At 51.6% G+C, this 12,232-nt stretch overlaps 1 protein-coding gene across 1 annotated transcript in view; it reads right to left on the reverse strand.

Moving 5' to 3' along the window:
- Window positions 1-439: 439 nt before the first annotated feature.
- Window positions 440-12,232, reverse strand: part of SH3RF2 (SH3 domain containing ring finger 2) — a 41,036-nt gene continuing 29,243 nt past the window's right edge. The window contains exons 4-8 of the mRNA XM_075164447.1: window positions 9,724-9,818; window positions 7,362-7,532; window positions 4,925-5,151; window positions 1,708-2,075; window positions 440-733 (exon numbers count right to left, since the gene is read on the reverse strand). Of these exons, the coding sequence (XP_075020548.1) occupies window positions 440-733; window positions 1,708-2,075; window positions 4,925-5,151; window positions 7,362-7,532; window positions 9,724-9,818 (1,155 nt within the window). The remainder of the gene's footprint in view (window positions 734-1,707; window positions 2,076-4,924; window positions 5,152-7,361; window positions 7,533-9,723; window positions 9,819-12,232) is intronic.

A 12,232-nucleotide genomic window follows, 5' to 3' on the forward strand; every position in this document is an offset into this window, starting at 1 on the left:
ATACCTGCACGCTTTCTTTCCCCTCCCGCTCCTTCTCCGGTACCTTCCAGGCAGCCTTACACGACACCAAAGAACATCAGTTTTGTGGATGCCACAAACACCGTTCCCGTCTCTCGCAGCAGCCCCGGGGCAGTGGGGCTCCTCCAGCCGCGCTCGGCACAGCAGGGGCCAGGACAGGACCCTCCCGTGCAGGGATAGATGCTGTCCTGTCCCGTCCCACTCCCTTGGGATCTCCCCCAGTACCCTGCAAGCCTCAGACTTGCAGGTCCCGAGGGTGCTGGTGGCGTGGAGGTGTGGGGACATGGGGAATACCTCCCCTCGCCACAGGAGGGGGAGCGGTGGAAGCGGCAGGCTGGTGCGGGGTCCGGGGTGCTCGCCCCTCGCAGGAGGGAGGAGAGGAGCAGGCGCGTGAAGGAAAGCAAGCGGAGGAGTTACCCTGTCAGTTTGCAGAAATGCTGCTGTAGTTCTTCTTGACAGGGAAGGTCAGCTGCCCGGAGAGGTCCAGCGACAGCGCCTTCGGGTGCAGCGCCCGTCGCTGGTGCAGGGGGCTGGAGCTGGTCCTGGGCGAGTAGAGCACTGCCAGCTCGGGGCCCGGCAGGTTGGTTTCTGGCAGGAGAGCCTCCGCCGCGGCCGCTGGCTCCGTCCTGCCGCGCGGCAGGCTCGGGGAGGGCTGCAGGCTGTGCCGCTTGGGTGGTGGGGGGCTGTGGTTCTGGAACCTCACCGTCTTCACTTGCTGCAAGGAGAAGGAGACCAGAGTGACGGTGGGAAAAGCAGCCACCCGCCCTCCGTGCTGGGATCTGCCCTGGAGAACCAGAAGCGTGAGCTGAGGGGGCGGCTGGCTCCTTCCCGGGGGCTGAGGATGCCTGTGGAGAAGCCCAGTGTGATGTGCAGCTGATAGAAGGTGGAAGAGAGCACCAGGGAATGGCACAGCGTGGTGCGGCGGTGCCATCAGCTGTCACAGAGACCTAGGAGAGTCGGCCCGTCACCCGAGTCAGAGGGAGAGCGCGGAGGGGAAGAGCAGGTGGCAGCACGACACGAGGGGGGCGGGTGGCCTGTCCTGCCGTGCCCCTCATGGAGAGCCCGTGGTTTCTCTCCAGCTGATGATGTTCCTCCTGGGAGCTCCAAGGTCAGCTGGGCTTTCAGGGACTCATGGAGCGATTTACTCTTTGGGTGCCATGGGAAGGGAAAGTCGTCACTAGGATAATTTGCAGAATGATTTTATCTTTATGAAAATTCCCTCTGGCTGCCAGAGGGGAAAGAAATTTCCTTTCCAAACGGCTCAGCCAAAGCATTGAGGGGGAGATGGTGGAAGATCTGTAGAGATCAACCCAACATACGTTCTATGGTCTGTGGCGTTTGCTCATTCACTCCCAAACTCTGGGGGACCTCGGTGGGATTCTTGCCTGATTTAAGACTTCAGAAAAGTCTCAAGATTTGATCACGACTGAACATTGGTTTACACTAAAAGGGTTCCTGCAGCACCTTGCCTTTCTAAAGGGCTTAAGCTGAACAGCAGAGTCAGCAACACAAATATCTGATTTCTTAATGCAGGTACTAATCCCAGTGATTTCTATCAGAAGAAAACCTGGCGCGAACGGAGTGAAGCCCTCAAGGCGTTTGGCCCGGGTCAACATTGGGCTGACGCTGAAGGCCAGTCCCAAGAGGACTGGGGGGACCCTCTGAAGCAGCAGGTAACCCTGGCCGTACCTTTTCGGCGCTGTTGCGGGAGGTGTCTGGTTTGACCAGGATGGATGGCGGAGCTGACGCGGGTGGCTTTGGAGCTGCCTCGCTCTTTGCTGGAGGGTCTTTGGCATCCAGGATCACCGAGCTGCACACAGAGGGAGTTCTGCTCTCCACTCCTCTGACCACAAGCGCCGGTGAAGCATCGTGGGAGAAGTTTGGCCTTGTTCCTGCCTCGGCCATGCCAGCTCCGGGAGGGATGCTGTGCGGCTGGGGGCTGACGTGCTGATAAAGCTGAAACTGCTGAGGTCGCACCGCAGCCGTGGGAGGACGCCTGAGGGAGCCGGCAACCTGCACGGGGGTCCCCGCTTGCCCCGGCCTCTGCAGGGATCCGTCTGGGGAGCAAGAACCGTTGGAAGGAGGTAAGTCAGCAGGAATTCACAATGGTACACAGCGAAGAAGTGAGCAGTGGTTACGGCCCTGCACTAACAGCCCCGTTCGCAGGGACGCTGTGGGTCGTAGCTCCCAGGGATGGCCACGCACCTACCTCCATGCACCGGGACCGCAGAAACACCGTCTGCCTCCAAAGCCTCGCCTTGGCAGGCAGCTGCTCTGTTGGACACTGGAAAGGCCAACAAACCGAAACCCTCAATGCCCCTGTATTTGCACAACAACTCATGCCACAGAAATTTTTCTTTCTTGGATAGGATCGATCTGGTTTTTGAGGGCTTGCCCTGCCTTCTCCTGTACTGCAAATATTCTTGGTGCAAACGCTTGGTGCATTAACCCCGAACACCAGGTTGCACAGCCTCAGCACGACATGGTTGGATTTTCCTGCCCAGCTTCCGAGGCGAGGAGTCGCGGCAGCGCTGCTCCGTGGGCTGTGTGGGGGAAGCACCGCCATGAGTGGGTAGGACCAGACGCAGCCCCACCGGGTAGGGGCGAGGGGGGTGACCATGTTGGGTGTCCAGCACAGGCTGCTGGGGAGCAGAAATCACCCCCCTGAGCAGAAACCTCCCCTGGGAGCCCCTGGGGAACACCTCCCATGGCGGGGCCTTCATGGAGCCTGGGCTGTTCCCTGCCCCCTCCCCACGGTTTCTTTGCCAAATGTAGGAGCTGCCAGCAGGAGCCCTGCTCCGGACCCCCCTGCCAGCCCTCGCGTCCCGTGCTGTTTGTTGTTCCTATTTGGCTGCTCCATCCCATAACTGCTTTCCCATCTGCAGCGCGGGAAGTCACACACTTTATTTCTTCTGCAGTTTCTTGCTGTTCACAAGATTGATTTTTTTTTTTTTTTTTTTAACAGAGCCACCACAGGGGAATGAGTCCTTTACAGTAAAACAACTCTTAAGATAAATCCAATTTCGAGTCTAAAAACACTGACAATGGCCCTTGCAAATGTGCCTCCCCCCTGCCAGCGGCACTGCCTGCCGCCAGCAGCAGCTCCACCTGCAAGCACGGGAGAATACACCACTTAGTTGCCCAAATACACTTAGAAATGTATTCAAAAGCAGCACGTATGGGCTGAAGATAAACCTTGCCAGCCTCGTCGGAAAGAATAAAACCAACAGAGCTCTGCATAAGCCTTTGCAAAGAGTTATTCTATGCTGAGTCAAAAAACTCTAAAATTACCAAAATAATCACAGCTGGGGAAAGCCAGTGGTGTGGGACCCCGGGCTCCGCTCCAGCCTCGCGGGAGGTGTTCACTAAGGCTCCCTCTCCCTGCCCTCCGTCCTTGGGAGGGGCATCTCCTACAGCCCCGGGCATGTGCAAGCAAGAAGTGCGTATTGGATCTTTGCAGAGAAGAAGAAAAATAGAGCCGATATGGAAGTTTTTTCCCTCTAACGCTCTGCTACATCAAGGCTTTTGACTTCACAATTTCACTGGTCTTTTTTTTTTTTTTTTGTGAAGTATCCTTTCTCACCTTCAGGCTTTTCATGATTTTATGCATCTTGGATGTTTCCAAGCTGAAATTTTTTTTTCTCCTAAAAAGGAATTTATTCTATTCTCTTGATGGTCCTCCTGCATACTTTTCCTAATTTTACTATATTCTTTTTGAGTTACCAGAAATACATGAAGTGTTCAGGATATGAGTTCACCAGAACTCCCCCAATGGCACAGCTGAGTTTTACTCTCTTGTTCTAACTTCCTTTCTTAATAATTCCAAATAATACTCTAAATTAACCTTTTTTAAAAAATTCTTCTGAGCATGGAGTTGGAGCTCTCAGAGCCATCTTGACAATTCCGAAACTTCTCTCCAGAGTGACAAAAGCTAATTTAGGGCCCAAGATTGTGTGTGTATAATTAGGGATTATTTCTCCCCATATCTGTGTATTGACATTTTGGCTACCATTTTAGTGCCCTGTTGCTGAGTGTTGTGGATTTCAAAGGTTGGATTTGCTGACTTATGTTTTCCAAGATCACTGCAGAAGTCCATTGTAGAGACTGATAATATTGTCTTGGTACGGTTCACGTTTACCTTGCTGGAGTTTGTATTTCATTTTCTTTCTTTGCCACAGAAGGATACTTTTACATCTAATGGCCTCCCTTACTCTGTTGTCTAAATGTTTTTGGTTAACCAATGCATTTTTAGGCACGTTCCCATGTCTGTTGAGGACGCGGTCATCAGCTGCTCCCCCAGAAGTGAGCCGTGCCGCGCTCTGGCGTGGCGCCGGTCGGTACGGGCGAGCCAGCTGGCATTGCCCCCGGCCCTGCGTTTCCACCTTTGCAGAGGATTAAGCCCCCTGGGCATTTCACTCCCCTCCCCTGCCAGCCTGGAGGGTTAATCCACAGAGATCGGTGCAGGCTTTGCTACGCTCAGCCTAGTAAATCACATTTTTTTTCCTGTGCAGCCCCTTGCCCAGCGGCAGGGTAACTCTGCTTGTCCTCGGCACTGCAGCCCGGCTGCAACGAGACCCCTTGGAAAGACCCTTCTCAAGATCCCGTTTCACAAGGGGGATGCAGCTGGGTGTCAGCGCGGCCACTCTGTGTCTCCAAACCCGGCATGTCAGCCGGGAACGCCTGCCCGTCCCCAGCTTGCCCGTGGGTAAGAGGAGATGCTGTGAGTGCCCCGGCTCAGCCTGACGCAGGAGCCCAGCTTGGCGGGGACCACTCGGGAGAGCTGTGCAACGTGCATTTCTTTTTTTTTTTTTTTTTGGTGGGTCCAGTGCTAATTGCAGGCAGCCAGTATGGTTTGGAGGGGATGCGTCTGGTCTCTCCCTCCCAGAGACCCCCCCTAAGCACTTACTCTTCCTCATGCTGCCGCGTCCGCGCCGCAGCGATGCCTGTCCCGAGGCCGCCGCGGCCGCGCTCCTCCCGGGTGAGGTGACGGGCACGGGCAGCAGCGCCGGTTTCAAAGGTCTGCTTTGTCTTGGGCCGTTTTCTGAGATGCTCCCTTGAGAGGAGAGCGAGGAGGTCGATAGCGTCCACGAGGCATACAGGGAAGGCATCTTTGAGTCAGAGAGATTAGATTTCCTGTTTGAAAAGGAAGAGAAAATAAGTTCAGACTTGGCTTGAGGTTTTGTAAGGAAAGCAGGAGTTTGCCCAACAGGGAGTCAATGGTTTTAATGCACCTGCGCTGCCCCCAAGTCAGGGCTTTGGTGGGAAACGCTATGTACGACAAAGTTCAGGTTTCTGATTCCAGTATAATGAGGGCTTTCATCTTTCTGCACCCGATTTATAGGAAATTATTCCCAAATAGGGTTAGGATTCGTTACAGTAACCCCATGGTATTTCAAAAGGGACCTCCAGACACCAGCCCTCCCTCCGTAATTTGCCCAAACACGCTCCCTCCTACCCCTCCCTGCACGGGAGCGTGCTGGATGGCACCTTCAGCTGGAGCTGTAAGAGGTACCTCTGGGTGCAGGGGCAGGGCAGGTCCGTAAGGACCGGGCAGAGGCAGTATTTGTGCTCCTGTCCTCTGGCTCTATCTTCTCCTCTGCTGTTTGGACAGCTTTCTGGTGCGCAGCAGCTACTTTGGATTATCCTCCTCCCCTGCCTTCCCCAGAGAGGTCATCCTCATGTTTTCATCTGAAGCCACTAAATTGCCAAAACCCTGTCAACCTTCCCCACCATCAAACTGGCCAAATATCGCTCCAAATTCCTTGAGAGAATGGGCCACGATGAAGTCCTTTTGCTATCTCCTTAAAGGAAGGCAAAACCACTCCTCTGATTCTTCTTTACTTTTTTGGGGGGGTGGAGGAATGATTTATGGTGTAATAACTGAGCAGTGATTCATCAAACAACTCAGCCATCAATTTATTATGAAGAAATTTCCAAAGGAGGATAGAATAGCAGCTCCAAAACCAGCGCTTATGGTTGAAGCGCTTTATGAAGCTATTTAGGGTGACTGGGCTGTGCTCCTGATTATTTGTTTGCTCTGTTTATCGGTGAGGTGGGGCTGCGGTGTTATCGGAGGCTATATGGTGAAGAAATGAGCTGGAGAGACGAAGATGAATCACCAGCGCTCTGGAATGCCGGGGAGGGTGCAGGGGGGGCAATGCTGGGATTAAACCAGCACTGGGACCTCCGGTCTGAACCCAGCGATTTGGCAGGATAAAATAGCAGCAGGGAAAGAGAAACGAGGCATGGAGAAACCAAATGATGTGTCGCTAGGAGGCTTTCGGGGAGGCAGAGGCTGAGATGCCCCTGATCTTCCCTCGGTGCAGTCCTTTAACCCTGCGCGGAGGCACGGGCAGGAGGGTGTGCGGGGAGGTGATCCCTGCCAGCTGCAGCTGCCCCTCGAGCAGAGCTCCCTGCGCCCATCCATCCCCGTCCCCGCTCCCGTAGATGGGGCTGGACCATCGCAGTGAGTTTCCAGCCATGGAAACCCTGCTCCAGATAATGAAATCACAGTCCTGGGAGAGGTGTCCTGACTTATCCCCACTTCCTATTTGCAGAAGCAGAGCACTACATTTCTAAGCTGTTATTTGTTTCTCTGCCTAACCTGAGCGTATCCCAGGGGAATTAAGGGCACAGGCAATTTTTTTCTCTCCTGAATTGTATATTTCAATTATTGCTCTTTCTAATACATGTTTGTTTAGTTAGATCAGTGGCGTCCAGTGCTTAAATGCCTGCTCTAAAGACAGTGTTTTGACTCTAAAAGAGCCTTCAGCTTGTGGTTTCCCTGGCAGGAAAAAAAAAAAAAGACCGGAGTAATCCGAAAGGAACAAAGGCGAGTCTGAGCACAGACACGCTGCCGTTCATCCTGGCTCCCAGACTAACTCATCAAAATGTGCCGGTTGTGTCACCTACAGGTCTCTGCCAAAGCTCCCGGACTGAATTAAACAGTCATGGGAGAAGCTGCTGATGTCTCTGTCGACATCCCAGGCTTAAAACAAGTGGACGAAGGCTGATGTTGCGTTGTTTGCTCATCCGGACTGAGTTCCCCCTCCGAAGGGAACGCTGCCAGCCCCCTCCGCTCCCTGACTTCTCCCTGCCGTGGCACCCGGCTGTTGGAGGGAGATGCGATCCCACGTGGTGCGTGCAGCCGAGTCAGTACACGGAGAAATAAAAGGAGTGAGAGCTGCCAGGTGTCATCCCGCCCAGGTGAGGAATTCCTGGCCTCGTTAGTACTGCAGGAAGCCCTTGCAGTGATTTCTCTGCGGGAACGAGAAGACCCCAAATCCTACGTGTTACCCGCTCCCCTCTGCGCAAGTTTTTGTTTCATGTAAGAAAAAACAGACCTGAAGAGGGGAGCGACGTAGTTGCTGGGGAAGATCCCCACTCTCCCCGTGACGAGCGACATGCCCCGCAGCCAGCCGTCATGGTCTTTCCCAAAGACGCGGACCCCTTCTCCCTTCTGCAGCTCCAGCTCGTCCGGTCCGTGAGCCACGTAGGAATGGAGAGCCACGCACCTGGGGAGACAGCGGGGATGGGGGGGCGGGAAGGCAGCTGAGGCGCATCCTGAAGCTCCTGGGTTTAACCGGACTGAAGAACTGATGCTGCTGGCTTTGGGTGAGGGGCGGCTGTTTGCCTGAAGCCTTTTCAACCAGCACTCGCATCAAGTATTTGGGTGCTGCCGTTATTGTGGAGACAAGTCGCAGGGAAGAAAGTGCCCGTAACTTCAGGCCAAAGGGGATATGAATAAAAGAAGAGCCAAGAGGAATGGAGAACAAAGCAGATCCCGTCAATGGGTTCTGTCCCAGAAGTGCCAGCCAAGGGCGACAAGCGTTAGGGAGGAGAAAGCTGCTGTTCTCCACCTCACACAGTGAGTGCTCCATTGAAATAACTGATTAAGGGCTAATGTGTACCTGTCCTAAGGCAAAGCAGCATGAAAGAATGCAGGTACAATGCTCTGTCCGAGCGATAGCATCAAGAATACAGTCTGCCTTTGAAGTACGTGGTGAGCCAGAGGCATTGCATCTGCTTGCCTTGAGCATCACCTGGAGGTGTTCGGAGGCGTGGGGAGGAGGACTGCTCAGACAGCAATGTTAACCCCGTCTTCCTTTCCTCCTTCTCCTGTGACCAGACCCTTGCAGAGACTGTACTGGGACTTCAGTCACTGCCACTGGGGGCCTTTGAAAATAAAGCAGACAAAGGAGGAGGTACATGGCTCTGCTCTGGCATAGCGAGGAAACCCGGCCAGAAGTTAATTTGAGATCCCCTCTAGACATCTCTGTCATGATTCTGGGACTACGACTAGGCGATGAAGCTTTGTTCTCCACAGTGAATCACGTGTGACCACACAGCAAAACAGGAGCAAAAGAAAACGGCATATTTTCCAAAACTTTCCCCTATTTGTTCTTTAAAGAACTTTAATTTGTCTCCAGTGTAACACATTTAATTGTGTTGTTGTTGTTTTTTCCCAAGTGGAATGTGATCTGCTCCCAAATATTAATGAGTTACAGACCAATACAGCAATTATCAGTTATTATTTAAAAAACAGAAACCAGACTAGTTGTCTAGATAGTCAAGGACTATCCCATAACTTTTAAAAAGGTTTCTCTCTCCTTGTTGTTCAGAACAATCACTTGAAAGTTTGACTTGAAACGCCTGTCTTTATAAAGTGACTTCTCCTTCTGTTACTTGCACAGACAAGGTGAGGTTCAGTGTAAGGGAGTTCTAATTCTGCAGTGGTTTATCACTTTACACAGGATTCATCTTGAAGGGCAGGACATGCAGATACTGGTTTGATATTGTAGGGTTGAAAACGGAGCTGTGCAAAATAGGCAGCTGATTGAACACTTTAATACAATCCTCATTCTGCAAATTATTTTAAGGTCTTAAGAGTTTTCTTGTGCTTAGGATTAAGTGTGTGCAATAGTCTTGGATCACCTCTGCTAATGCATGAAAGTAGCAAACATCATGAGCGTAGTACAGCTTTATAGATATTGCTCATGTGTACTAATGTTTCCACAGGTCTGGCTCGATACTGTGGAGGTGCTAATTACCATGTAGACAGCTTGTTGCTATTTTGTTGTTATTGGATAGCTTACTGCAGTGCCAGGCTGATGAATCTTATCTAGAGGAAAACAAATCATCACAATATATTATCTGTGAATTTTAACTCTGGGAAAGTTTTAAAAGATTGGATCATTCAAAACACCAGCGACCGACACTGTGTTACTCAAAATAAATAACTAGAGGCACTTAAGGAGTAATTAGTTTCTTTATGTTTAAAAATTTAAAATGTACTGTTGACAAATGGGCAGAACTATATATCTATAAGTAGTTAAGTGAGGTAGTAAGGTGCAAGGATGGTTCACCTGCTGGGAATCTAATTAAAAAAGAGGAGCGCAGTAATTTGGACGAGAGAATGATCAGAATCTCTCTCAAATGTTTCCAGTGGTGTACCCACATTCTTCTATATCCCTTGATTTTCCTAAAGTTAATCTTTGAGTTCAACTGTGATAAGTCTCTGTGACCCCTTGCTTAGACCAGCCAAGTACATTCCTACGAGGATCTGCATTTGGATCCGAACATATGGGAGCTGTGCTCTGGTCTGCCTTTACCTCCCGGCTCGCAAGAACCGTTGGCTGGGGAAGCCTCAGGTGAGGGTACAGAAAATCACAGGACCCCGCAACGTATTTCAGTTTCCTTACTTACATATAAGCTGATATGTGGTGCTGCAGATGGGGAAGAGTGACAATGGCTGCTGAGTGCCCCAATGATCCCGGCGCAGGATAGTAAGATGCACTGACCTACAGGGAGAAAGAAAACAATAAATTAACCTGAATATAGACTTATTTTAGCTACTGGAAGGGCAGCTAAAAGGATTTGACAGGCTTCACCCACCCTTCAAATAAAACCCAAAGACGTTTCAGGAGAAAGAAGAGTTTGGAGCATTTGACAAAAAAGAGACGACCAGGCATTAAGAGGAAACCTCATGGTCCTTCCACTTCAACACTGGGACGCTCTCCAGGGTACGGCTTGGTTGGACTGATGGTGCTCACCCTGTCCTGTAAATGAGGAACTTGTTGGGACAGCTAACCTGGTGCGCGAGGAGGCTGTCAGAACAATGATGAAACAGGATAAATGTAAACTAACAGCCACGACTTCCAAGTGTTACTTTTGAGCCCTAAACCTATAATTGTTGCTAATCTCATATATGTGGGATCCACTCAAGTGGGGAAACACTCCTTGGCCTCTCTCCTTGCGCTCAGTGTTTTCTCATCCCTTTTTGCTTGGCTCTGAACAAGGTGAGTACCTTTGATTCATTCACTGTCTCTGGTGCCTGCTTCAGGAAGGAAAAGGAGTTTGGGAAAACAACATTTCAAGCCCAGACTTTGCTAACCAGGAGGAGACCGTCGTGTCTGCCAGGTGACGACTGGTGTAATCATTGCTGTTTCACTTGTTATTTATTTAGCTCCAGCTGGGAGTATTGGCATTGTCTAAACCCTAAATAATACAGTCCTTGCCCCAGTGATCTTTTAATAACTATTATTAAAGCTATTTACCATCTCTGTGGCGTCCCGAGGAGCTCCACAGACCCGTGAGTACACTCAGTGCAGACCATGCCGGGTGAGGGGAGTAGTTGTCTGCCGCAGCGCGAGAGCACGGGCAGAGGTGCCTCGCTCGGGTTTGCGTTTGGTTTGGGGTGGCCCTTTCCCCACCATCATTTTGCATCTATGGAGAGGTACCAGCCACCATAATGCCCTCTCTGTCCTCTCGTAGGGGTCTTTCACATTCCAGGGAGGAACCTCAGCCCCATTTCTGCAGTCGAGGTAACTGTGTGCCTTGAACACGCCGTGCCGGTCCTGCTGCTGCAGTGGGTGAGTGCCTGTCCCTGCTGCCACGTGCCGAAGGCGAGAAGATGACTCCTTGGACCTCCCTGTCATCCCGGTGAGGACACGGGCAGCATGCTGGGCTGTTCCAGTTCCCCTGTCCCTCTGTGTCTCGCAGGTTGAGTGACATCCACCCGCTTAGGGGGCTTCTGCCTCGTGTCCCGCTGAGCATCTGGCTGTTACCCCCCGACCCCAGAACCTGCCTGCGGGGTGTTTCTGTTCTTCTTCTGAGTTTTGCTACCGCTACGTGTCCTTTGTGCTCGCTGCATTCCGGTGTGGTCCCACCATGGGCGGCTGTCCCCCCCTCACATGGCACTGGTCTCACTTCCACGAGGGGACTGTGAGGTGATGGGGCTTTTGTTCAAAGGGTAAAGGCCATCCAGTAGAAAGAATAGAAGAAATTTCTACAAATGCCAGCTTCTCAAATAAAATGCTCGCGTGCCCTGCAGATGGAGAATAGGATGACCTCTCTGAGGCTGATAAACTCTGCACTTCCATCTCCAGCGTGCTCTGCAGGCTGGAGGGAGCTTCCAGATGCCAGGAACAAGACGTGGTGATGTTTCACTTGGTTGCCGGTGCAACGTGGGTTAGCGTTTCATAGCTGGCTGATTGAATGAGTGGTAAAAAATCGATACTACAGCTATTAGATATGGGAAATGTTAATCCTTTTCCAAAAACATCTGAAGAACATGCAGATAAAACCCCCTAAAGTATATTGGCCAACTATATGAAGTACTTCCACTAAGAAATGCTACTGAAGAGCTTGGCGGAGGCGCAGTCTAAGTGTCTCCTCCACTCTTTCCCCCTCTGTTGGGGTCACGTCTCCTGGACCACATATTGGCATCTTCCCCCTTGGTCAGGACACTTGCAATGTGGGAGGTTATCTGATCAGGGAATTCCTGCCATACCAGAAAAGGAAGGCGCTGGGCTAGATCCTGCTGGGAGCTGCATGACAGCATGCTTTAAAGGAAATATTTCCCTTGCTGGTTGCCAATTTGTGTAGCAATCAGGGTGCGAGGACTTTCAATGAAAACTGAGAATTTTCTAGGGAAGGTAGACCCTTCCCTTTGACCTGAAAGCCCAGTTATCTTTCAAATGGCAAAAGCAAACCAATTTAAGCTGAACTTTTTTACCAGTCCTAGCTGGCCGCCTTGTTTACATGCCCAGCAGCGAGGCAGAGGATTAGCAGGAACAAGGACACCATCATCTCTCTCCTCCCGAGGTGGTCCCTCCCGGCGGGGGGCTGGAGCCATGGCAATAATACCCTGCGCCTCTGTATTGCCTTGCTTTGGAGGCTCTCCAAGGGCTTTGCAAGCATTAGGAGATTAGCG

This window comes from Calonectris borealis, chromosome 15 (genome assembly GCF_964195595.1).
Source record: "Calonectris borealis chromosome 15, bCalBor7.hap1.2, whole genome shotgun sequence".
Taxonomy (NCBI): domain Eukaryota; kingdom Metazoa; phylum Chordata; class Aves; order Procellariiformes; family Procellariidae; genus Calonectris; species Calonectris borealis.